The sequence below is a fragment of the Rhinopithecus bieti genome, unplaced genomic scaffold (assembly GCF_001698545.2).
Source record: "Rhinopithecus bieti isolate Rb0 unplaced genomic scaffold, ASM169854v2 scaffold_13617, whole genome shotgun sequence".
NCBI classification, from domain to species: Eukaryota; Metazoa; Chordata; class Mammalia; order Primates; family Cercopithecidae; genus Rhinopithecus; species Rhinopithecus bieti.
Window position 1 is genome coordinate 2,088,364 of NW_016807714.1, and position 26,269 is coordinate 2,114,632.

General features: G+C 48.8%; 1 protein-coding gene and 1 long non-coding RNA gene across 6 annotated transcripts in view; one reads left to right on the top strand and one right to left on the bottom strand.

The window, feature by feature from the left end:
• The window catches only part of LOC108536628 (uncharacterized), a 45,861-nt gene extending 26,901 nt beyond the window's left edge, over positions 1–18,960 (top strand). For 2 of the 3 annotated variants that reach the window (XR_001887571.1, XR_001887572.1), the window contains exons 3-4: positions 11,178–11,305; positions 17,860–18,960. This is a non-coding gene — a long non-coding RNA (uncharacterized LOC108536628). The remainder of the gene's footprint in view (positions 1–11,177; positions 11,306–17,859) is intronic. The other variant, XR_001887573.1, reaches the window with a different exon arrangement.
• On the bottom strand, positions 1,744–23,399 carry ZNF250 (zinc finger protein 250). 3 transcript variants are annotated; one of them, XM_017883593.1, is made up of 6 exons: positions 22,861–23,399; positions 11,600–11,695; positions 11,155–11,281; positions 10,803–10,916; positions 7,724–7,783; positions 1,744–3,683 (listed from the first exon to the last, which is right to left on the bottom strand). In XM_017883593.1, the coding sequence occupies exons 2-6, from the start codon at positions 11,639–11,641 to the stop codon at positions 2,362–2,364; spliced, it is 1,665 nt and encodes a 554-aa protein (XP_017739082.1). In that variant the 5' UTR covers positions 11,642–11,695; positions 22,861–23,399; the 3' UTR covers positions 1,744–2,361. The 3 variants fall into 3 exon arrangements, with proteins under 3 accessions (XP_017739082.1, XP_017739081.1, XP_017739083.1); XM_017883592.1 differs by lacking the exon at positions 22,861–23,399 and adding an exon at positions 22,509–22,633; XM_017883594.1 differs by lacking the exon at positions 22,861–23,399 and adding an exon at positions 21,282–21,864.
• Between the last annotated feature and the right edge of the window lie 2,870 nt (positions 23,400–26,269).

A 26,269-nucleotide genomic window follows, 5' to 3' on the forward strand; every position in this document is an offset into this window, starting at 1 on the left:
AGGATTGCTTCAGCCCAGGAGTTTGAAGCAGCGGTGACCCATGATGGCACCACTGCACTCCAACCTGGTGACAGAGCAAGACCGTCTGTAAAACAAACAAACAAAAAGGAACAATATCCTAGTGCCTATTTCTTCCCCACCAAGCTGACAGATGTTGGGGGTGGGGGCCTGGGGTGAAGACAGCCCTTCTCTATCTCAGGCACTTAACATGTTGAGAATTTGAAGTGGCTTGAATCTCATACATTTGATTCCTTTGTAGCTGGCTGCTACCAGAAATGGTTCTGATTCAGTTTTTTTTTTTGAGACGGAGTCTCGCACGGGTTCCGGCTCTGGTCCGCCGCAGTTGCTGGAGTGCAGTGGCCCGGATCTCAGCTCACATGCAAGCTCTGCCTCCCGGGTTTTACGGCCATTCTCCTGCTCAGCCTCCAGAGTAGGCTGGGACCTCAGCAGGCGGGGTCGCGCCACCGCGTCGGCCCCGGGCTAGTTTTTTGTATTTTTTAGTAGAGAGCGAGGTTTCACTGTTGGCCAGGATGGTCCTCGATCCGTCCTGACCTCAGTGATCCGCCGCTGTCTCGGGCCTCCGCGCAAAGTGCTGGGATTAGGCAGACTTGAGCCGCACCACGCCCGGCCTGATTCAGTTTTAAGAGCTGTATCCCTGGCCGGGCCCGTGGTGGGGCTCTGCCTGTATCCCAGCACTTTGGGAGCCAGGCGGGCGGATTCAGCCTGAGGTCAGGAGTTGCGAGACCAGCTTGGCCAACAAGGTGAAAACTCATTTCCTACTAAAAATACCAAAAATTAGTCGGCGGTGTGGAGCAGGCCGCCCTGTAATCGTCCAAGCTAGCTCGGGAGGCCCGCTGAGGAAGGAGAATTGCTTGAACCCAGGAGGCCCAGAGGTTGCAGGAGCTGAGATCGTGCGCATTGCAGCTCCAGCCTGGGGAAGCAAGAGCAAGACTTCGTCTCAAAAAAAAAAAAAAAAACAAAAAAAAAACAAAACATAGAATAATAAATTTTAATTATGAATAAACCGGATTCATCTTCCTCATAGTAATATGGCAATGGAATCTAGACTCTTGAATCAGGAGTAAAAAAATGAAGAAAATCAAATAAAGGAATAGAAATATTAGAGATAGTAAAAGAGCTACCTGAATTTGAGAAATGTATATTTTAAATATATCTACAAAACAACAGTATTTTCAGCATTTTTGGGGAGAAATACCATAAGATGTAAAGAGGTACCCACTTGGTGTAACAGCTATGAGGTCTGCCGAGTGTGAAGCTCCCCTCCTTTGCCTGCATAGGAATTGAGACATCCCATGGTTTCTGGGGCACAGGATCTGCAGGTCATAAGGGCAGGTTTTGAGGAAAATACCCATTTTTGAGTTGAATTTTTACTAAAAAGTTAGCATATCCTTTCTGATCTTGAATAAAGTTAAAGCTCCAGATAAAGGGTTTTCTAGGCCAGGCATGGTGCCTCATGCCTGTAATCCCAACACTTTCGGAGGCCAAGGTGGGCGGATCAGTTGAGGCCAGGAGTTCGAGACCAGCCTGGCCAACATGGTAAGACCCGTATCTACTAAAAATACAAAAATTAGCCAGGCATGATGGGGCATACTTATAATCCTAGTTACTTGGGAGGCTGAGGCACAAGAAAAGCTTGAATCTGAGGGCACAGAGACTGCAGTGAGCCAAGATCGTGCCACTGCACTCCAGCCTGGGCAACAGAGCAAGACTGTCTCCAAAAAAAAAAAGTTTTCTAAATTTATGTAATTTCTCACTAATATATCTTTAGACTTTTTCCTTGTTTCATACAAAACAGGTGTTTCCACACACTTAGGCTTTCCATTTCACATGATACTTGATGAAAATATCTTTTTATATCACTTTATCCATATAACACTAGTGTTCTAAGAGAATACTGAAAATAGTCCAACTTTCAAATTTTAAGTGCAATAATTAGTATGGTTAATTGACATTTAGGAAGGGCATGTAATGTTCTTAGAAAAAGAACTTTATTTGGAATGTAAGATTTTATTGGGATAATAGTTCTTATGCCTTAAATTACCTTAGTTCAAATAAACTAATGTCAAAGAAAGAATTATGGCTGTTTTTACCAAAATTCACTACAATTTTATGATTACTCTCCAATATAACTTCAAGATGTTGAGGAAAATAAAACAGGCAGTCTCTGAAGTTTTTCCACAGGAACAGCATGCTAACTGCTTCTTTTTTGAGTTATTTTGTGACATTGAATCACCAAAGAAAGGCTTCCTATAGAGTTAACAGAAACTTCTCTTGGGCTGAAGGCTGCTTGTGGTTCCACGTGCAGTTTCTGTGAGAATGGATTCTTGTGTCAGCCATGGGTCACAACTTTCTGTGCACTTTCTGGTGCTGGATTAGGTGGCCGTGCTGGTTGAAGGCACGGCCACACTCCCCGCACTCGTAGGGCTTCTCGCCTGTGTGGATTCGCTGGTGCTGGATGAGCACTGAATACTGGCTGAAGGCCTTCCCACAGCTATTGCATTCATAGGGCTTCTCACCCGTGTGGGTCCTCAAGTGCACAATCAGAGTTGCTTTCAGGCTGAAGGCTTTGCCACATTCTGTGCACTGGAAGGGCTTTTCACCCGTGTGGATTCTCTCATGCTGGATCAGAGACCGGCGTGCACTGAAGGCGTGCCCACATTCACCACACACATAGGGTTTCTCCCCAGTGTGGACTCTCTGGTGCTGGATCAGGTGTGAGTGCTGAACGAAGGCCTTCCCGCATTCGTAGCATGCATAGGGCTTTTCCTCGGTGTGGATCCGCTCGTGATTCATCAGGGTGGACCGGTGGCTGAAGGTCTTCCCACACTCACTGCACTCATAGGGCTTCTCCCCAGTGTGCACGTTGTGGTGCTGAATGAGGACTGAGCGGTCGCTGAAGGCCTTCCCACATTCACTGCACGTGTAGGGCTTCTCCCCGGTGTGGATCCTTTGGTGCTGCAGCAGTGTCCTCTTCACACTGAAGGTTTTCCCACACTCATTGCACCTGTGAGGCTTCTCCCCAGTGTGTACCCTCTGGTGGCTCCGCAGGACAGTGCTATGGTTGAAGGCTTTCCCACACAATGGACACACGTACGGCCTTTCTCCCGTGTGGATCCGCTGGTGCTGAATGAGATGTGAGAGCTGAGTGAAGGCTTTCCGACACTCAAGACATTCGTGAGGCTTCTCTCCCGTATGTATCTTGTGATGCTGAGCAAGATCTGAGCTCACTCTAAAGGCTTTTCCACACTCATTACACTCATAGGGCTTCTCACCTGTGTGAATTCTCCTGTGTTTACTAAGGACTGAGCTCTGGCTGAAGGCCTTCCCACACACACTGCACACATAGGGTTTCTCTCCAGTGTGGATACGCTGATGCTGAAGGAGGTGAGAACTCCGGCCAAAGCACTTCCCACACTCAACACACATGTAGGGCCTCTCTCCACATGGCACTGCCTGGTGTGGAGTGAGTGGCATGCTTTGGCTTAAGCCCTGAACTTCACGGTGGTCAACAGAGTTTGGACTCAGACAGAAGCTTCGCTTTGTTTCATTATTTTCTTGATCAATCCTCCCCAAGGGTGTTTTCCCCAGAATCACTGTTTCCTCTGAAATTAATGGCTTCGGACTCAAGTCTGTACTTTGACTCTCTCCCTTGGTTTCACATTCTGAAAGAACAAATCCAAAATGAAAATGTTAATGCTACTCAAAACTGAAGAGCTAGTGCGACACTGAAACTGGCCTTGCTGATGAAGGTGCAAAATCCCTCAATGCACACGTCTGTGTGAGCTAGAGAGGAACAGAACCACCATAACTGTGTCAAACAACTAGAAATCTGAAGATAATGTTTCCAAACAGGAATGTGCCAAGGCTAATTGTGAGGTTTAAGAGAAAGGTGCAAACTCCAGTTTGAGGTCACACCCCTGCGTGGAGTCCACAGAACAGCAGGGCAATAGCCCAGTGGTGCCTGAGCCCTGCCCTCCCAGGGGTCCTCATGTGGACAGAGCTGAAATGCAGGCCGACACAACGTGGGTGCCCTGTGGGGCAGACAGCAGCACTTGGGCAGGCAGGGAGAGGTGTAAGTTATTATGAGCAAGTTGGGGGGTGCCATCTGGAGGCCAATAGACATTGTACATGAGGTAGGGGTGGTGGTGCTGTTACCTCTTTGTGGAAAAGAATTTCTCTTTTTTTTTTTTGAGACGGAGCCTTGCTCTGTTATCCAGGCTGGAGTGCGGTGGTGCCATCACGGCTCACTGCAACCCCCACCTCTCGGGTTCAAGCGATTCTTGTGTCTGAGCCTTCTGAGTAACTGGGATTATAGACGCACGCCACCATGCCTGGCTAATTTTTGTATTTTTAGTAGAGATGGGGTTTTGCCGTGTTGGCCAGACTGGTCTTGAACTCTTGACCTCAAGTGATTCACCCACCTCAGTCTCCCAAAGTACTGGGATTACAGGTGTGAACCACTGGGCCTGCCATGTGGAAGATACTTTCATGTGCACCATGCAATGGTAGGAGGAGGGGAGGGAAGGACAAGACTGAAGGTGCAGAGGGACATAATGGGAATCTGCTGCCAACTTTAGGCCACAGATGAGGCCTTCAGGAGCAGCAGCACAGATGGCGGGAAAGGCTGGAGTGGAGACCCTTCTGGGAGCAGGTCGAGTGCTCTGCAGGCTGATTGTGTGTGAGTGGGTGGGAGGTAAGAGGTGCTGAGGACAACAGTGATTTTTTTTTTTTTCGAGGAGTCTCGCTCTGTCACCCAAGCTGGAGTGCAGTGGCTGCTATCATAGCTCACTGCAGCCTCAAGCTCCTGGGGGGCTCAAATGATCCTCCTGCCTTTGCCTCCCAAAGTGCCGGGATTACAGGCTTGAGCCATTGTGCCTGGCTCTAAACATTATTTTGTTTTATTTAGTTATGCACGTTTCTGAGCTTTCTGTAATTTCATGGAGCACAGTCTTCTGGAACTTGTTTTCCCATCAGCATTATGTTTTTGAGATATATCATGTTGTTGTACAGCAGTTATTCAATCATTTTCACTGCAGTATTTTCCATTAGGTTAAAATACCATAGTTTGTTTATGTCTATTCTGTTTATGAACATAATTCTTTTTTTTTTTGAGACAGAGTCTCACCCTGTCACCCAGGCTGGAGTGCAATGGCATGATCTCAGCTCACTGCAACCTCTGCCTCCTGGGTTGAAGTGATTCTCCTGCCTCAGCCTCCCTGGTGGCTGGGATTACAGGCACATGCCACCACGGCCAGCTAATTTTTTTGTATCTTTAGTAGAGACAGGGTTTCACCATGTTGGCCAGGATGGTCTCAAACTCCTGACGTTGTGATGCACCCGCCTTGGCCTCCCAAAGTGCTGGGATTACAGGCATGAGCCACGGCACCCAGTCCTGAATTATTTTCAAATTTTTTTTAAATCATGAAGCATGCTTCTGTGAAGGTTCTCCTATGTTTCCTGGTGCTTACACACAAATGCCCTTGCTGTATACATATGCAAGAGTGGGAAGTGGTAAACAGAGGAATTCATGTTTTCAATTTCAGGTTTTTTTTTTTTTTTTTTCCCTTCAGTTTATCTCCATTCTCTCAGGATGTGATGTTTTCAATTTCATTGGACAATGCCATACTTTTCCAAAGTGGCTATGTTAATTTATATCCCTATTAGCTGCCCTACATCCTCACCCACATGTGATATTGTCAGATCTTTCCATTTTTTCCATTCTGAAGGTGTAACATCGTGTCACAGTGGTTCTGATTTCCACTTTACTGATGAATAATGAGGCTGAGCAGTTTTCTTGTTTATTGGCCCTTTGGTTTTCCTAATCTACGCAGAAACTTGTGCCTACTTTTCTTTTTGAGTATTTGTGTCTTTTTATTCTATTCAGAGGAATTTATTTATTAAGTGTATTGACAAATTCAAACAGTGAGAATTTAAGTTTTTTTAATTAAAAAATTTAAATTCACTATCTTCAGTTTAATTTTTTTGAGATGGAGTTTCAGTCTTATTGCCCAGGCTGGAGTGCAATGGTGTGATCTCAGCTCACTGCAACCTCCGCCTCCCAGGTTCAAGCGATTCTCCTGCCTCAGCCTCCCGAGGAGCTAGGATTACAGGCATGCACCACCACGCCCAGATAATTTTTTGTATTTTTAGTAGAGATGGGGTTTCACCATGTTGGCCAGCCTGGTTTCGAACTCCTGACCTCAGGTGATCCATCCGCCTTGGCCTCTCAAAGTGCTGGGATTACAGGCGTGAGCTACCGCCCCCGGCCCAGTTTAATACAATTTTTAACATTTAACACATTTTTAACAATTTACTCTTGAGTAAAGAAAGTTACTCTGTGTGGGTTTTTTTGAGACAGGGTCTCACTCTGTCACCCAGGCTGGAGTGCAGTGGTGTGATCACGGCTCACTGCAACCTCCACCTCCTGGGCTCAAGCCATCCTCCTGTCTCAGCCTCCATGTGGCTGGGATTACAGGAATGCACCACCATGTCTGGCTAATTTTTAAATTTTATTTTGTAGTGTGGGGTCTCAGTATCTTGCCTAGGCTGGCTACATGTTTTTTAAACTGATAGAAGTTTTAGTTCTTTCTTTCTTTAATGTATAAGCCTCATCTTCACAGAATAAAAGCCTATAGGCTAAAGGAATAGTTACTCATTTACACGGAAAAGTATTATTTCTATTGTCTGAAGTTTCACCAGGTGTGGTGGCTCATGTCTGTAATCCCAGCACTTTGGGAGGGCAAGGCGGCAGGATCACTTGAGGCCAGAAGTTCAAGACCAGCTTGTGCAACATGGTGAAACCCCATCTCTACAAAAATTAGCTGGGTATGGTGGTCTACACCTGCGGTTATAGCTACTCTCAGGAAGCTGAAGTGGGAGGAATGCTTGAGCCCAGGAGGTTGAAACTGTGATGAGTCATGATTATGCCACTGTACTCCAGCCTGGGCAACAGAGTGACAGCCTGTCTAAAAAAAAAAAAAGGTTCCTGAATGGGTGGCTTCTGACCTGATGACAAGATGGGCAAGATGCCTTTAATAATGAAACATAGGCCAGGCACAGTGGCTCATGCCTGTAATCCCAGCATGTTGGGAGGCTGAGGCAGGAGGATTGCTTGAGCCCAGGAGTTTGAGACCAGCTTGGGCAACATAGCAAGACCCTGTCTCTACAATGTACTCCAGCCTGAAACACACACACACACACACACACACACTAAACTAACTGTATAAGAGATTACTTGCTCAATCATCCATGGCACGAAAGCATCATATGACTGTCTGTGAGACAGACTCAAGTTGCTGTGAAGGTCAAACTTGCCTGCACCTTGCATCCATACTCTGCAGAAGCTGGACTTCAGCCAAGAGTCACTTGCTTTTAGAATGATGGTTTCAGTTGTTGTTTTAAGTATAAAGTAGGGAAGTATGTTTTAAGCATGACAAAAAAAAGGAAAAAAAGTGATTTCACAGATATAAATTTTAATTATAAAACCCAGTAATCTCTCTAGGCTTACTATGGCTCACAAGAAAAGGAAAAATGTTTTAAATATTAAAAAACACAAAAAGCCCCTCCCTGGTGTTTTGTAGCAATTGTGTGAGTTGTTTAACACGCTTCATAGCACCCTGAGTAGCCTCTACATTCTTGTAGAACATGAGCATTAACACCTTCAGAGATTGTACTGAATTAAAAAGATCAGGTATACACTTACCCCATGGACAAGATAAACTGTCTTGTGTACAGGCTGTAGCGTGGTCACATTTGAGGTTGTCTGGAAAAAAAACAGCAAGTTGAAGTGACAACAAAATACTCCCTTCAAGAGTAGAAAATCCTGGCCGGGCACAGTGGCTCACATCTGTAATCCCAGCACTTTGGGAGGCCGAGGCGAGTGGATCACTTGAGGTCAGAAGTTCGAGACCAGCCTGGCCAACATATAGTGAAATCCCATCTCTACTAAAATATACAAAAATTAGCTGGATGTGGGATGTGGTGGTGCATGTCTGTAGTCCCAGCTACTAGGGAAGTTGAGGCAGGAGAATCGCTTGAACCCCGGAGGCAAAGAGGTTGCAGTGAGCTGAGATCTCACCACTGCACTCCAGCCTGGGGGACAGAGCAAGACTCCATCTCTCAAAAAACAAAAACAAAAAAGAGTGGCAAATCCTTCCATTGCTATTAGAACATGTAATTTACTGAGTTATAAACAGCAGAGGCAGGGCTGGGCAGGTGCACACACTTACCATCCTGAGGAACTGCCAGGACAAGACAAAGGCATATTCCACTCCTCACCTGCTCTGATGCCAGCGGCAGTAATCCAGGTTGTGGCAGGTGGCTTCTGCTTCTATGCACATCAGTAATCTAAAACTCACTCAGTCCCACTGTCCTCTGTGGCCTGTGCCAGAGGTGAGGTGACCAGGTGCTTCTGTGAAAAAACTTCTCATCTCCAACCAGCCATGCTCCCAGAGAATTTCACAGTCTCTGTGGTATCAAATTCAAAGGGCACTCAAAGGGAGTTTAAGCTCTCCATCAGGTGAGTACATAGCTGGACACGAGAGAGCCCAGGACTGGTTTGGCAGTGGCGGCAAAATGCCCTCCTGTGTTTTCTTGCCTCCTACAGCTGCAGTCAGCAAGCAGAAGTTCTATGCAAGATTTCCAAGACATGATGATGTGTCTTCTTGTTCACAGTCACTTGGAAAATTAAATTCCTCTAGGGCTGGCATGTACCTTGTTCCTCTGAGGATATCTGATTTTGCAGGCCAGGAAGAGGTAGACTGTAACACCTGGTGCCCTATCTACATAAAGCTACTTTAGAAATGAGGAGGAGCTTTCAAGGGGAAAACCACCACATCTGAAACGCCGAAGCTGATCAGCCAGCAGAGGTGTTGCCCGAACTGTCCCTGCTCACCCTGAGTGGGGCACACTATGGCAGGACAGGCTGATGGAGGTTTTCCTAAGACTCAGACATCACCTTACTGAAGTCAGAGGTTCTTTGCCTTAAGCAACCACAAACACGAACTTCAGGGTTGGATCTATGCACCATCTTTCCTTTTATAATTTTTTCCATCTAAAGGTCTTGTACATCTTTTGTTAGATTAATTCTTGGATACTTTATATTCCTGATGCTATTATAAATGTTATCTTTTAAAATATTACACCTTTGCTGGTTGCTGACAAATATAAATAAAACATTTTTGGCCAGGTGCAGTGGCTCATGCCTGTAATACCAGCACTTTGGGAGGCTGAGGCAGGTGGATCACCTGAGGTCAGAAGTTCGAGACTAGCCTGGCCAACATGGTGAAATCCTGTCTCTACTAAAACTACAAAAATTAGCTGGGCATGGTGGCATGGACCTGTAATACCAGCTATTCAAGAAGCTGAGGCAAAAGAATTGCTTGAACCGGCCAGGCGCGGTGGCTCACGCCTGTAATCCTAGCACTTTGGGAGGCCAAGATGGGTGGATCACGAGGTCAGGAGATCAAGACCATCCTAGTTAACACGGTGAAACCCCATCTCTACTAAAAATAAAAAAAAATTAGTTGGGCGTGGTGGCGGGCGCCTGTAGTCCCAGCTTCTTGGGAAGCTGAGGCAGGAGAATGGCATAAACCTGGGAGGTGGCGGAGCTTGCAGTGAGCGGAGATTGCACCACTGCACTCCAGCCTGGGCGACAGAGCAAGACTCCATCTCAAAAAAAAAAATAAAGAAAAAAAGCTGGGTGTGGTGGCGGGCACCTACTCAGGAGGCTGAGGCAGGAGAATGGTGTGAACCCAGGAGGTGGAGCTTGCAGTGAGCCAACATTGCGCCACTGCACTCCAGCCTCGGCGAGAGTGAGACTCTGTCTCAAAAAAAAAAAAAAAAAAATTTGTATCCAGCAAAACTGGTAATTTCCCTTGTGAAATTTTAATCAATCATTTTCCAGGCTGACAATCACATAAACTGCAAACAATGCTTTTTTCTTTCCAATTCTTATAGCTTTGATTTTGCCTTATTTTTTATTTTTATTTCTTTTTTGAAACAGAGTCTCACTCTGTCACCCAGGCTGGAGTTCAGTAGCGCAATCTCAGCTCACTGCAACCTCCGCCTCCCGGGTGCACACCATTCTCCTGCCTCAGCCTCCCGAGTAGCTGGGACTACAGGCGCCCGCCACCACGCCCAGCTAATTTTTTTCTATTTTTAGTAGAGACGGGGTTTCACCGTGTTAGCCAGGATGGTCTCAATCTCCTGACCTTGTGATCCGCTCGCCTCGGCCTCCCAAAGTGCTGGGATTACAGGCGTGAGCCACCGCGCCCGGCCGGTTTTGCCTTATTTCATACATGGGATGCCCAGTACAGTGTTATATGGACATGGGGATGGCGGGCTCCTTTGTCTTGTTCTTGAGATGAACCTGTGTGTTTTCAGCACTTCACCTTGAGTGTTAGGTTGAGACACTTCCTTTCCACATTTAGGATGCTTTGTTCTTTTCTAAATCACCAGGTAACTCTCAAAACCTGAATGTCCTATTAGGAGCAAATCTGGCTAACCAGTCCAGGGACAGAATCACTGCAGCCACGCCCTAACTTCCTCTACATGGCTCTGCACATCAGCTTGTTGAAATTCACTGCTCTGCTCACTTCCCACCACTGACTGCCACCTGATTCAGCAACCCCCAGTCCAGACTCCTTTGCCAGACAAGGCCAGATAAGGTTTTACCCCAGGTGGAAGCCACTCCAATCAGCGGCTCAGTATGAACTAGCTCCACAGCTTTGCTCAGGACCTGTTTAGCCCTCGTGAGGGAGGGGCCAGCTCTCCTCACTCACCTGAGTAGTCACTCCACAGGCCCTGGCTCTTCTTAGTCCCCTTCCTGTCCAGGACCCAGGGATCTTCCCCTCGTTCCAGCTGGGAGATTATGTCAGGCTTGGATCCTGGAAGTCCTGCTCGTGGGGAGGGAAGTCTTTGTTTATACAATATTTACAGAGCCCCCTCCCCCTGCCCAAGCCACTTGTGGGGACATGAAAATGGACAGGACTGACCTTCTGCTGGAGCTGAGCACCCAGAGAGGTGATGAGAGCAAACCTCCAGGACCAGCCTGCCCCAGGCCCCGTACCCTGAGAAGCCCCCACCCCAGTCTAATACACAGATACACAGACAAGGCCTGCTAAGGGGGCTTACCCAATGAGACTACATTCCCATAGGTTTCCATCATCACATTTCTGTAGAGGCCTCTCTGAGCAGGACACAGGCGGTCCCATTCATCCTGGGAGAGGAGCACAGCCACATCCTCGAAGGTCAACTTGGCCTGGAATGACAGGGGCTGCTGCAGGTAAGACCAAATCCTGACCTCTGTGATGGGGAGTGGGTGCATGTGACATGAGCAGTGGCAATGCGGGGAGGGGCTCTGTGAGCTGAGGTGGGTACTGGGAAGGGGCCACAGAGTTCAGGGGATGCAGTTGGCAATGTGGGGGAGGGGCTCTGTGAGCTGAGGTGGGTACTGGGAAGGGGCCACAGAGTTCAGGGGATGCAGTGATGCTCTGGCTCTCTCAGGAGCTCTATGGGGCACAGAAGGAACCACAGGGCTCTGGCTGGGGGCACTGCATAAGCATTGGGGACAGTTTACCTGGGGTCCTGCCGGCACTGGCAAGAGCCTGGCTGCTGCCATCACCTGGTCTCCTGGGGCCTCTGAGGATCACAGAAATTGAAGGAGCCTCTGGGGCTGAGGAAGAGGAGGGGGCAAATGAGGGGCATGGTCTTGAGACCCTAACTTCCTGGGGGGCCCTCAGGGGATCCCTGGGCCTCAGAGTCAGTGAGGGGCACACTGAGGTCAGGTGCAAGGAGCTGCTACTTTTGCAGCCTTGGTCTGCCTTGCCTCCCCCGTGAACTCTGACCCTATGGTTCAGGAGCCTGTCCAGGCCCTGAACACACAGTTTCTGGGTCTGCCCAGCCAGTACTGGGCTCTCTGAACACCAGGTGCAAGGCACTTGCTGCACCCTGGTCCCGGCCCATGGTCCTGCCATACACAAGGATACCAGCTCACCAAGGCCCTGTGTGTTCTATACCTGAGGCACTCACACAAGTACCAGACTGTCCCCAAGTCATGTGGGGGATACAGGCATCAGGCCAAGCTGCTTCCCCAAACACCCTCCCAATTAAGAAAGCCTTGGCCACCAGGGTGACAATAAGACTCCCCTCACCCCACGCTTAGGCAGCCCTGGTGCTCCAGTGTGGCACCAGGTTCAACCAGGTATTCAAAGGGGAGGCATGAGAAGTGGTCAGTTCTGGACAAACTGAGTCAACAGTGGCCCAGGGATCTGGTCTGAGCAGCTGAAGGAAAACTTGTCATCAAGTGAGAAAGGGATGCTTGGGGTAGTGGGGCCTGTGCTGGAACGTAACACGACAAGGTAAGCAAGGGTATCTGACACACACCCAAATGGCTGGGAAAAAGGGGGAGTGCGGGCAAGAGCTTTCCTGACACATTTGGTCCTGTACAGGATAGGGTTCACAGTCCTTTGGAGCATCAAGGTCTGTGACAGGGACACAGAAACCAAGCAGGTGACCAAAGGTGGGAGATCACTCCAGAAAAACGTGGTATAAGAAAGCAACCAACCCCCTCACATGCTTGCCTCAGATGGGCACCACAACAAACAGGGTGCTTTAAGAGTGACAAAATCGGTGTCAGGGCTGCCCGGAAGAAAGGGCCTGGGGGCAGAAGTCAAGGGATATCGTAATTCCATTGTCTATAAAACATCAGATACAGGCAGGCATGGTGGCTCATACCTGTAATCTCAGCACTTTGGGAGGGCGAGGCGGGTAGATCACCTGTCAGGAGTTTGAGACCAGCCTGGCCAACAGGGTGAAACCCCGTCTCTACTAAAAATACAAAAATCAGGCCGGGCGCAGTGGCTCACGCCTGTAATTCCAGCACATTGGGAGGCTGAGGCAGACGGATCATCCGAGGTTGGGAGTTCAAGACCAGCCATGACCAACATGGGGAAACCCCGTCTCTACTAAAAACACAAAATTAGCCAGGCGTGATGGTGCATGCCTGTAGTCCCAGCTACTCGGGACGCTGAGGCAGGAGAACTGCTTGAACCTGGGAGGCGGAGGTTGCGATGAGCCAAGATCATGCCATTGCACTTCAGCCTGGGCAACAAGAGCAAAACTCCATCTCAAAAAAAAAAAAAAAAAAAAAAAAACAGCTGGGTGTGGTGGTGCATGCCTGTAATCCCAGCTACTCAGGAGGCTAAGGCAGGAGAATCACTTGAACCCAGGAGGCGGAGGTTGCAGTGAGCTGAGATTGTGCCACTGCACTCCAGCCCGGGCAACAGAGTGAGACCCTGTCTCAAAGCAAAACAACAAACACACATCAGATATATGTATATATTTGCATAGACAACTTTCAGGAAGATACACAATCAACTAACTGCTTGCCTCTGAAGAACAGGACAGGGAAACATGGATGGAGAGAGGCTGACTCTCAACCCTCCCCTGTGCTGCTGTTCTCCAAAAATGCCCACTCCCTCCAAATGTGTGTGTGTGTGCACATTTCTGTGTAAGTGCAATGCAATTCTAATTAGAATTCCAACAGAAGTCTTTTAAAGGAATGACTAAAACTACTTGAGAATTCATAAGAAGAATGGATGCTAGAGAATAGGAAAGAACAGGGGGTAGGGCCTGCCCTGCCAGGAATCAGAGCCAAGGGTGGGTAGGAAGGCACTGTAATTAAACCAGCAGGTTGTCGATAGAGGAACAGATGAGGCCAGATAGGTATGTGGGAAGTTGGAAGATAACAAAAATGGTACATTTTAGTTCAGCAGGAAATCAGTGGTTCCTTTAGTAACTTGTGTGTACCCAGATGGGATACATTAATAACCAATTTTTTTTGTTTGTTTGTTTTGAGACAGAGTTTCACTCTTGTTGCCCAGGCTGGAGTGCAGGGCGAGAACTTGGCTCACCACAACCTCCATCTCCTGGGTTCAAGTGATTCTCCTGTCTCAGCCTCTCGAGTAGCTGGGATTACAGGCATGTGCCACCATGCCCGGCTAATTGTTTTTGTATTTTTTTTTTTTTGAGACAGAGTCTCACTCTGTTGCCCAGGCTGGAGTGCAGTGGTGTGATCTTGGCTCACTGCCAGCTCCGCCTCCTGGGTTCACGCCATTCTCCTGCCTCAGCCTCCCGAGTAGCTGGGACTACAGGCACCCGCCACCTCGCCCGGCTATTTTTTGTATTTTTAGTAGAGACAGGGTTTCCCCATGTTGGTCAGGCTGGTCTCGAACTCCTGACCTCAGGTGATCCGCCCGCCTCGGCCTCCCAAAGTGCTGGGATTACAGGCGTGAGCCACCATGTGCAGTCACCAATTTTTTTTTTTTTGAGACGAAGTCTTGCTCTGTCACACAGGCTGGGGTACAACGGCACGATCATGGCTCACTGCAACCTCCGCCTCCCAGGTTCAAGCAATTATCCTGCCTCAGCTTCCCGAGTACCTGGGATTACAAGCACCCACCACCATGCCCAGCTAATTTTTTTTGTATTTTTAGTAGAGACGGGGTTTCACCATCTTGGTCAGGCTGGTCTTGAACTCCTGACCTCAGGTGATCCACCTGCCTCGGCCTCCCAAAGTGCTGGGATTACAGGCATGAGCCACTGCGCCCAGCCCAACAGTAACCAATTTTGGATTAAGACGAAGACCAAGTGTGATCATTAACAGTGGCCTCATGTGCTCCTGGTCCCCCTGTCTGACATCTGCCTATCCTCAAGGGCAGAAGTGCCTTCTCTCCTACCACACCCTGACCCTTTCCATGGGTCACCCACCAGCGCACAGATCTACCATTTTTTTATTTTGAAACAGAATCTCGCTCCGTTGCCCAGGCTGGAGTGCAGTGGTATGATCTCGACTCAGTGCAACCTCCGTTTCGCAGGCTCAAGCGATCCTCCTACCTTAGTCTCCTGAGTAGCTGGGACAACAGGCACCTGCCTCCATACCCGGCTAATTTTGTACTTTTGTAGAGACGGGGTTTCACCATGTTGCCCAGGCTGGTCTCGAACCCCTAAGCTCAAGTGATCTGCCCCTCTCAGCCTCCCAAAGTGCTGGAATTACAGGCGTGAGTCACTGCACCTGGCCCTGCACATGAATTTGACCTTTGGTGAATGCACAGCTCTAGTCCCCTGGAAACCTGGCAGAGGTGGGTGGTCATTCTCTCTACGGCCCAACCACACCTGGGCTGGGACTCAATGATGAACAACCACAGGAAGTACATTCAGGGCCTCCTGAGCAGGTCTTGCAGCCAGTTCTCCCGACACAGGAGGTGTGGCTTGTATGACCACGAGGCTTTTGACTAGGCTAACTCCTCCTTCTACCTGCATCTTGTGTTTATGCACCCGAGTACTCCCTGGATGGCTGCTGAATGATGCTGGCCAGCTTTTCCATGAACCTGTTGCTAGGCATGGTTGTCCTGTGAGTCTGAAAAGTCAGTTGAGCCCAGTAGCTCTTTTGGTACACTTGAGCTGGTGATCCCCCGTCCCTCTGACTCAACATTTCAATATGGGTGTCTCATAGCATCTCAGACATTTAATATTCCAAACCGAGCACCTCCTCTACCACCATTTCTGCGCCCAGCTTGGTCTGTGAACCTGTACATAAGCCTCCTTCCTTCTTCACTCTCACATTTCTAATTCACCTTCCAAGCATATCCAGAACCTGACCATGTTGCCCATCTCACCCTCCCTGCCCCATGACAACCACCCCTAGATGTTCAGCAGCTCTCAGCAGTCTGCCAACCAAGCCCCTCCATCTACCTTCCTGTGAGAACATAGTGACTGTCCTCTGCTCCAAGGTCCTCCCAGGACCCCACTGGCTCCTCTGGGCATGCCCCAAACTTTGTGATTTTCCTCAGAGCCCTGCAGCCCTTTATCCCTTGGCCTGTGCTCCCATCCATCTCTTAGAGACCTCTGCCCCACCCACTGCAGCAGCCCTGGCCCCACCCAGCTCTCACCCTATCCCTTTCTCCTGCACCAGCAGACCAAGAAGCAGGCCCAACAGAGTAATCAGTGGTCGACTGTTTTTTTTTTTTTTTTTAATTACTTCTAGGCTAATGCTTAAAAATTGCCAGGCAATGTACTTTTTAAAACTTTTAATTAATTTCTTAGAGACAGGGTCTCACTTTGTAGTCCAGGCTGGAGTACAGTGGCTTAATCACAGCTCAATGCAGCCTCCAACTCCTGGGCTCCAGGTGATCCTCCCACTTCAGCCTCCCAAGTAGCCAGAATTACAGGTCGCACCACTACGCCTGGATAATTTAATTTTTTTTGGTAGAGACGAGGTCTTGTTATGTTGTCCAGACTAGTCTTGAACTCCTGGGCTCAAGGGATCCTCCCTCCTTGGCCTCTGAAAGTGTCAAGATTACAGGCCTGAGCCACCACACCCAGCCTGTTTGTTGAATAAATGAATGAAGAGCAATGAGCTCACACTTTATGCCATTTGTAATAGCAAGTACGGAGTCAACACTTGCCACTGGCAGGCGTGGGAAAGTGGAGTTTCTCATACTCTTAAGAAGGCTACCTAGCAGTATTTCGGCAAATCAGACTGGCTCTTGGATAGTAGGTACCTTATAAGAATGGATGTGGGTGAGGGTGCAGATTCAAGGATGTTGCTGAGGCAAATGCTATGTTGGTCCTTCCACATACAAGTTACATACCTGCTAAAGAGGAAGATGTATGCTGTGTCAGGTCGCCAGATGGGTGAGTGAAAATGCAGCATGGGGTCAGCATGCAGGGGACAATCTCATTTTGTAAACTATGACCCCGAGCCCATGAAGGGTATGTGTGTCACAAGGACCTGGGACTGGTTCACCTGCCTCACTTGGGCCAGCTGCACTGAGGCCCCACCTGTAAATCCAGGAGATGACACACTCCTCTGAAGGCCTGGAGATCACGTGGTTGGTGAGAGGAGAGTGCTAAGAACAGGCTTGGCTCAGAGGAGGATGCTGCTGGATAAGGTGTTATTATCTATTTGATTAAATTAACACACAGAGGAAAAACTCCAAAGGACAATACCAGGCTGTCAACAAGTGTGCGGCAAGGAGAAGTGAAAGGGAAAGACTGCCACCTGGGGTGAGTCTCAGAAAAGCATAAACACGAAATGCAGTATCAGGTCTCTATTGAAAGATGACCTTCACATATTGCTAATTAAAAAAAAAAAAATCGGCCGGGCGCAGTGGCTAATACCTGTAATCCCAGCACTTTGGGAGGCCACAGGAGTTTGAGACCAGCCTGGCCAACATAGTGAAACCCCGTCTCTAATAAAAATACAAAAAAATTAGCCAGGCGTGGTGGCAGGCGCCTGTAACCCCAGCTACTTGGGAGGCTGAGGCAAGAGAATTGCTTGAACTTGGGAGGCAGAGGTTGCATTCAGCCGAGATTGTGCCACAGCACTCCAGCCTGCGTGACAGAGTGAGACTCTATATCCAAAAAAAAAAAAAAAATCACAAAGTCTGATTGTATTCTGGTAATAAATGAACAAAAATGGCTGGGCATGGTGACTCATACCTACAATCCTAGTACTTTGGGAGGCCAAAGTGGGAGAATTGCCTGAGTTCAGGAGTTCAAGACCACCCTGGACAATACAGTGAGACCCCGTCTCTACAAAAAATTTTTAAATATTAGCTAGTCTGTAGACCCAGGTACTCTGGAGGCTGAGATGGGAAGACTGCTTGAGCCCAGGAGGTCAAGACTGCAGTAAGCTGTGACTGCACCACTACACTCCACCCTGGGCAACAGAATGAATCCCTGTCTCAATAACTAACTAAATATTTAAAAATATATACAATATACATTTTAAAACTGGTATTAACTAGTTTAATTTTTTTCCTTATACTATGGCAGATAAAAGGTTTCAGTTTCCTGGAACAAGCCTGAAACCAGGCCAGGCAAACACCATGGGCCTCAACCTAAACCTTGCATACTCAAGCAGGAAAACGTAAGAGCTGTCTGGGGTGACAGAAACTGGCTTTTAACAACACACTCCATCCACACTTCGCGGGATTCTGAGGTCCAACTCCAGGCTTTGCTCCATGAGAACACACTTCAGGCAGGGAGAGAGCGTGATGTGGACCGTTTTTAAAAATTAAAAGACAGGCTCATGACGAGTCCTCTATAGATGCCAGGCTCCAAGGCCAGGGGCTGGGACAGGCTGGAAATCACCGCCATCGAATACTGGAAGTGGAATTTGAGGACCCCCCTCTTGAGGCCATGCCAACAGCTAACAAATGGGCAATATAAAGAACACCCACTCAGGGCACTGGCTGAGCAACGATCCCACCCACCCACTGGTCACAAAGGTGGCAGCATGAAGAGTTCATTTTTCAAACTCAGGAATTTCAATTTTGAAAATTTTCCTAAGGAATAATCCAAAACAAAAACAATAGATCAATGTTGTTAACAGCAACTGGCTTTCCAGTTTTCTTTAGGTGATCGAAAGCCACATCGCAGTGAGACACTCCTATCACTCTTTTTGGAACTCCTGACTGTCTTGATGTGACAAAGCAGTATGCCTGTCATTCCAGAGGACCCTGAACATGGTGACACACTGGGACAGGCAGATTTGGAGTCTCCTGGTCTGGGGTGAGCTGCCAGGATCTCCTCCAGAGCCACTGCCTTCTCTTGCTTCTCATCATCCTTACTCCCTGGACTTCCTGCTAACAAGCACTGCTCCCTCTTCATCACCAAGGAGCCCCTACCCCCAGGGTGAAAGCACTTTCAAGAGAGGCAGCTTCTGAGTCACCTGTGAGCACAAGGCAAAACACTGCTAAACTTAACCTAATCTAAACTAACTAACCTAAACTAACCCTAACCTGCAACCTTTCCAGAATTAATGATCAGAAATATGTATCCAAATTGATAGCTTTCTCACTGAGCACAGTGGCTCATGCCTGTAATGCCAGCACTTTGGGAGGCCAGGGTGGGTGGATCACCTGAGGTCAGGAGTTCAAGACCAGCCTGGGTGACATGGTGAAACCCCGTCTCTGCTAAAAATACAAAAATCAGCCGGGTGTGGTGGCACGTGCCTGTAATTCCAGCTCCTCCAGAGGCTGAGGCATGAGAATTGCTTGAACCCGGGAGGTGGAATTTGCAGTGAGCCGAGATCCCACCATTGCACCCCAGCCTGAGCAACAGAGCGAGACTCCATCTCAAAAGATGAAAAGCAAATAAACAAACAAAACAAAAAACAACCAAAATGATAGCTTATATACCAGTAACACCTAGTCAGAAAATATGAAGGGAAAAAAATCTATTTAACAAATAGCAACAAGAAACAAGATTAAACCTTAGAAATGCACAGGATCCCTATAAAGAAAGCTGTAAAACATCAAGGAAACACTTGAGGACACTGATCTGGGAAAACATTTTTTGGGTAAGACCTCAAAAGCACAGAAACAAAAGCAAACTAGACAAATGGAATTACATCAACTAAAAAGCTTCTGTACAGGAAAGGAAACAATCAGCAGAGTGAAGAGACAACATACAGAATGGGAGAAAATATTTACAAACTGTCCATCCAATAAGGGATTAATAACCAGAATGCAGAAGGGAGTCAAACAATTCAACAGAAAGCAACAACTAATCTGATTTAAAAACACATAAATGGGCCAGGCGCGGTGGCTCAAGCTTGTAATCCCAGCACTTTGGGAGGCCGAGACGGGGGGATCACGAGGTCAGGAGATCGAGACCATCCTGGCTAACACGGTGAAACCCCGTCTCTACTAAAAAATACGAAAACTAGCCGGGCGAGGTGGCGGGCGCCTGTAGTCCCAGCTACTCGGGAGGCTGAGGCAGGAGAATGGCGTCAACCCCGGAGGCGGAGCTTTCAGTGAGCTGAGATTGCGCCACTGCACTCCAGCCTGGGCAACAGAGCGAGACTCCATCTCAAAAAAAAAAACAAAACAAACAAAAAAAAAACACGTAAATGATCTGAATAATTTATCAAAAAAAGACAATATGTATGGCCAACAGGCATATGAGAAAAATTAAAAATAGATCCACTATGTGACCCAGCAATTCCACTGCTTGGTATATACCCAAAAGAAAGGAAGTTAGTATATCAAAAAAATATCTGAACATACATGTTGACTGCGGCACTATTCACAATAGCTAAGATATGGAATCAACCAAAATGTACATCAAATAAATGGATACAGAAAATGTGGTATATGTACACAATGGAATATGATTCAGCTATAAAAATAATCAAATTATGTTATTTGCAGCAACAGGGATGGAACTGGAGGTCATTATGTTAATTGAAACACGCCAGGTACAGAAAGACAAATACTGCATGTTTTCACTTGTATGTGTGAGTTTAAAAAGCTGGTCTCATGGAGGTAGAGGGTAGAATGATGGTTACCAGAGGATGGGAAGGGTGGGGCTGGGGGGAGGTGAACATAAGTAAATTAATGACTACAAACATACAGTCAGATATAATGAGTAAGTTCCAGTGTTTGATACCACGGTAAGGTGACTGTAGTTACTAATTTATTGTATATTTCAAAACAACCAGAAGAAGATATGTGAAATGCTTCCAACACAAAAAATGATGTTTGAGGTGACATATCCTAATTACCCTGATTTGATCATTATACATTGTATGCTATCCTTGTATCAAAATATCACATGTACCCCATAAATATGTATAATTATTATATTCAATAAAAAAGAACTTTAAAATACAGGTATATTTTTATTATTTTATGTGAGAAGGGCCGTTCTAAGCAAAATACCAAAAGCAGAAAGCAGAGATCCAGAGATCCACAGCTTATAAATCAAAATCGTATGCGCATCAAAGCTACCAAACTCCAAAAATGGACCTAAAGGCATGCAACAATTTAGTATATGACAAAAGTGGTTTTTCAAATCAATGGAAAGATCAATAGTATTAGAATGCCTATGATTTAGGGGAAAAAACGAAGCTGGAGTCCACGCTCACCCCACAAGAAAATATAAATTCCAGACATATCCAACATTTTACAAGTACCACAGAAAACAAGAGTTTATTTTAAAATAATCTTGGAGTGGGGAAAGCCATTTTAAAACACAGCACAAAGCCCCAAATGCCTTAAGGCAAACTATTTGACTCTTAAAATTTAAAATTTTCTATTTTGAAAAAGCCCAAACCAGAACCAAACACCATAATCAGAGTCAAAAGACAAATTGAGAAGTATCTTTTCAACACACATGGAAAAAAATATGAGCTGGTAAATCACAAAGTAATACAAATGGCTAAAACACAAATGAAGGGATTTCAACCTCACCAATAAACGAAAAACGTTGACCTGGCAGGAATGCAGTGACCTGTCAAGCGCACAGGACCAGAGCCGCGGACGGGGCGGAAATGTCAGTGGCAATCTCCCACCGTTACCCACTTGGGAGAGTCCACCGGACAGAGAAACCTACGTCCAGAAGACAGTTAGGAACTGAAAAATCCACGCGCACCGACCCGGCGGAGGACGAGCGGAGCGCCCCCTGCCGCCCCGGTGTTAGTCCAAACGACAGCAGCTTCCCTTTGATGACAGAAAAAAGGGTGTGCGCGCGTGCCTAGAGCGCTAACGGCATCCGAAACTGTTCACAGTTCCTGCCTCTTCATGCACTGGCAGAGAGTTGGGGGGTGACTTATATTTTTCTGACATGCCTGCATTACAAGTATTGCATATTATTTTCAATTTTAAAATTAAGCCAATAAACAACAAGGAAAATATTTGCTGTGTTGCAAAGAGTTGGGCTCATTCATTAAAACAGGGCTCTGACAAAGTAACAGAAAAGACAGCATCGACAGCAAAACGGGGAGAGGATAAGACACCCGGCAAGCAGCACACTCGAAAGCAGCTCGTTTTCGTCTTGAAGCGGGAAGACTTTTTACAGCTAAATAAAGTGGTCCTCCCGGTGCGCCGCCGGGGTCTTCATGGGGCTCCTCAGGTTGTGCATAAAACAGAAAAAACCTCCATTTGTATATTTTGGGGAAGCTCCCCAACCCTTTCCGGGCCCATCCCAAGGGACACGAGACCCCCAGGAGCGCGGCCAGAAGAGCGGCCCGGGGGTCCGGACTGCGCCCCTAGGACTCCGGCCAACCTGGCCCGAGGCACGGCGCCGGTAGAAAGCGCGCGGGAGGGCCCGAGGGGGAGCAACGCCGGAGATCTGAGGAGATCCAAGGTGGGAGGGACGCCGGGGCTCTGAGGGGGCCCACGGGGGGAGGGGCGCGGAAGGGACAGAGGCCGTCCGAGACGGGCGGGGGCGCGGGAGTGCCCGATGGGGTCCAAGGCCGGGCGAGGGGAAGGGTGGGAACCCCGAACCGGGGAGAGGGCGCGGTCTTGGCCCTGGGGAGGAGGCCGCCGCGCGTCCCTGAGGGGAGGGGACCAGCGTAAACGGAAGGGGCAGTGCGTGCTCGCGGGGAAGAGTCCACGATTCGTATGGAGGACGCGCCGGCTCGGGTGTCCGTGATGGGAGAGGGTCCTGGCCGGCGCCGACAGGCGGCCCCCACTCACCGTCCACGCCGCAGCTTCACGCGCGAAGGAGCGGCATCCCACAGCACCCTCAGACAAAGGGCTGCCCCGCCCCGTCTGCGCAGCCGCCAATCCCTGGGGGCTCCTGCCCCTTAGTTCCCGCCCCCACAGCCGCGTTCGCCAATCCTGGAGGGCAACGCATGTTTACGTCACTTTACCCGCCTCCCCGCCCGAAGCCTCCCTCGGTGACCGACTGCAGGGAGCTCTCAGGCGCCACCGAGAGCCAGGCCTCCGCGATCCCTAGAGGGGCAGAACTGCTCTGGGCAATGGGCCCGGCCGGCACCCCGGCCGCACTTCCGGGCGCGTAGGCTACAGCCCCCCCTTCGAGCCTTACCCGCTCGCAGTCCCGGTTCCCGAGTTCTTGCCGCCGTCGCCCTGTGGGGGACACCCCTGCCTGCCCCGCAGCCCCTCCTCGATTTGCGCTGGCTTCGGCCGTCCTGGAACTCGAGCTCGTTCCCCCCTCCAAGCCTTTGCCCTTGCGGTCCCTGCTGCTGGGAACGACCTTGCCCTCAGCCGCCTGGCTGGTCCCTGCGCCGCTGCAGTGCGAATGTCGCCTCCTCAGGGGCCCTTTCTCTTCCTTCGTTGCAACACTGAAGTCCTCTTGTTTGATGACTTGCGTGAGGTTATTCCGCCCACTTAGGAGGCTGAGCGCTGCGAGGTCGGAGGCGCAGCCTCACTTCGCTGTGCCCGGCGCGGCGTGGTCCCGGCAGGGGGCGACACTGAACAGCGACTGCCTCCGTCGCCCACTCGGCCCTGGTGTTTGCTTTTTGGTGTGTTGACACCGCGCACCTGGGGGAGAGGGGCGGGCCACACCCGCGTGGAGGCTCCGGCACAGCCCAGGACCTGACGGCCGGCGGCAGGGCGGGTGGGGCTGGTTTGGAGCGGTGCCAGGGGAGGGGAAGGCCGGCGCACTTTCCGCTGGCCTCACTCCCGAAGGCCAGGTCCGCGTCGTCCATCGGGCGCGTGGCCAGGCCCAGACTCTCAAGCGGCTTCTCCACAGGGCGGGGCTGGGGGCTGCTGGGGCGGCGGGGAAGGCTTAAGGTTGTGGGGTGGGCTGGAAGCGAGTGCCCGGCCCGCGCTGTTGGAAGCGGAGGCCGGGAGGATGTGGCGATAATTCCGTAATTGCCACGCACCAGGCAAACGCCAAGTCTGCGCTGCGCTTCAGCGAACTTCGTAACAGCAGCCCTTGCGGGCAGGGGTTCTCACTTCACGGAGCTTCCATCCACCAGGCGCGTTTCGAGCTACGGGCCCGTTGCCTGGCGCACTAGAAGCCAATACTATGGCACCAGTGTTTGAGAAAAGAGAAGGCTTTATTAATTTCAAGGTCGACGGCCAAGGAGACCGGAGGAGCGGCTCAAATGTGTCTTCCACACTGGGCTTAGGTCAAACTTGATGGGTTAGGGAGGACAGGTTGGCATGCAGAAGTGCTGGCGGGCAGGTTTCGATAGGAGGGCTTTAAACTTGGCCATTTATGGTAAGGTGTGGAATGGCAGGTTTCAGCACCACATCTTCCAGGATGATGGACTCTTCCTTTCTGAAAGCGTCCCGCCCCTCAAGCTCCAGTCATGTCCGTCTTCTTGGCTCCGCAGGGAGGAAACGTTGGTTCCGAGTTATGATTTTCCTCCTTTGTGCGTGCTCAAGTTACATGACTTTCAGTTTTGGCTCTGCTATACCTCCTTTTACCAACAGAATAGGGTCAGTTTGGGCCAGTCTTGTGGTTACACACACCTCAGTGTCACAGGATTCCCTCTGCCAAAGGGCTGTGAAGCTCAGGGCCAAGGTGATTGAAATTCAGCTCTACTATTGGATTGTCCTGGATTGTTTTAGGAGTTGAGAGGGATCAAGCTCTGTCCCAGCAACCTTGATCCCAATGAGAACTGATGCTCTGGGACCTTCACCTCAGACCTCAGTGCATCCTAGTTTTTGTTTTTCTCCTTCCTGCACAACTTTATTTTGCAAATGTTCATACATTCATAAAGGTTGAAATAATAATACAATGAATACCTGCATGCCCTTCACTTAGATTTAGCAGCTGACATCCTCTCTAGCTTGTCCCTTCTGTGTCTCTGTGACTGTCTTTCTCCTTCAACAGCACAATGTTTATTGAGTGCTTGTGTGCTAAGCACTAAGTGCCGGGGCTACATCAGTGAACAAGCAACGTGCCTAACAAATCCATGTCCTTCTGGACCATATATGTGAATGGAGACAGTAGGCAATACGCAGAATAAATGCAGGAATTACAGAGTGTCCAGAGATGGTGAGGACTACAGAAGGTCTGGGCAGGTGCTGTGTGTCTGTCTGAACCCACCTTTGCGACATGAGGCAGCAGCTGCCCCCTCTTCCTCTGGCTTCTTCAGTTCTAAGACTAAAGGCTCCAGCTTCTCCTATAGGGCAACAAAGGGGTTTCAGCCCATCCTGGGCTCCAGCTTGAGGTCACAGACCTCAACTTGTCCTTACGCTCCTCATTTTACATCCATCTTCCCTTCCTAACTGTCTGCCCTGTTCGAGCAACAGATGCAAAGACAACAGCCTTACAGGAACTATGTCCCACAATTGTGTGAGGCACAATCCCTGCAACAAATAGTATATGATATATATATATACAATATATGTATCATTCATAAGTATACAGTTTACTTTTTTTTTTTTTTTGAGACCGAGTTTCACTGTTGTCGTCCAGGCTGGAGTGCAATGGCATGATCTTGGCTCACCGCAACCTCTGCCTCCTGGGTTCAAGCCATTCTCCTACCTCAGCCTCCCAAGCAGCTGGGATAACAGGCACCTGCCACCATGCCCAGCTAATTTTTGTATTTTTAGTAGAGACGGGGTTTCACCATGTTTTGACACCAATTGTTTTGGAAAAACTCAAACTGTTTTTTTCCTGCTCTCACACTGCCACAAGTGGGATTCAAACCCACACCTACCTTAGGAGACCAGAAAATTATTTCAGAAAAACTCTCCAACCCTGTTTTTCCTCTGCTCTCATACTAACACAGTAACAATCAACACAGAAGCCTTAGGTAACCCCAAATATATGGGGATTTCTCCCCATCAGCAAGCAATCAACTCTACTGGGCGTCCTCCAATTCAGCTCCTTCACTGTCTACCTGGAGATAGTGCCAGATCCCACAGGATGAGGGCTCAGTTCCCCACTCCCCAATCCCAGACATGAGTCACAGTCTGGGCCTCCAGAACTGATTGACTTCCTTCAAGTTGGGGTTTCCATGACTCCCTCTTTGGGTTTGATTTGCTGGAACAGTTCACAGAACTCAGGGAAAACCTTATGTTTGCCAGTTTATAATGAAGGATATTACAAAGGATACAAATAAAGAAATGTGTAGGGCAAGGCATGGGGAGAGGGGTGCAGAGCCTCCGTGCCCTTGCCGGGCACACCACCCTCCAGGAACCTCCGTGTGTTCAGCTCTCTGGAAGCTTCTACAAACCCAGTCCTCTTGGGTTTTCATGGAAGCTTCGTGACATCAATATTTTTTCCACCAGGCTATGAGGTGGGACCCTCTCTGGAATGATGGTCTTATGACCCACAATTGGAAAGGTAGGGGAAGATTAGGGTCCTGTGGGCAGGAGAAAGTCAGAGAGATTTGGTTTTCTGAGGTCTTCCCCTGTAATCCCAGCTAGTTGGGGGGCTGAGGCAGGAGAATCATTGCTATAACATCCAACGTTATAACAAACGACTGTAACAAGGGCTATGGCAGTTATGAGCCAGAAACCATACAAACGTGTGT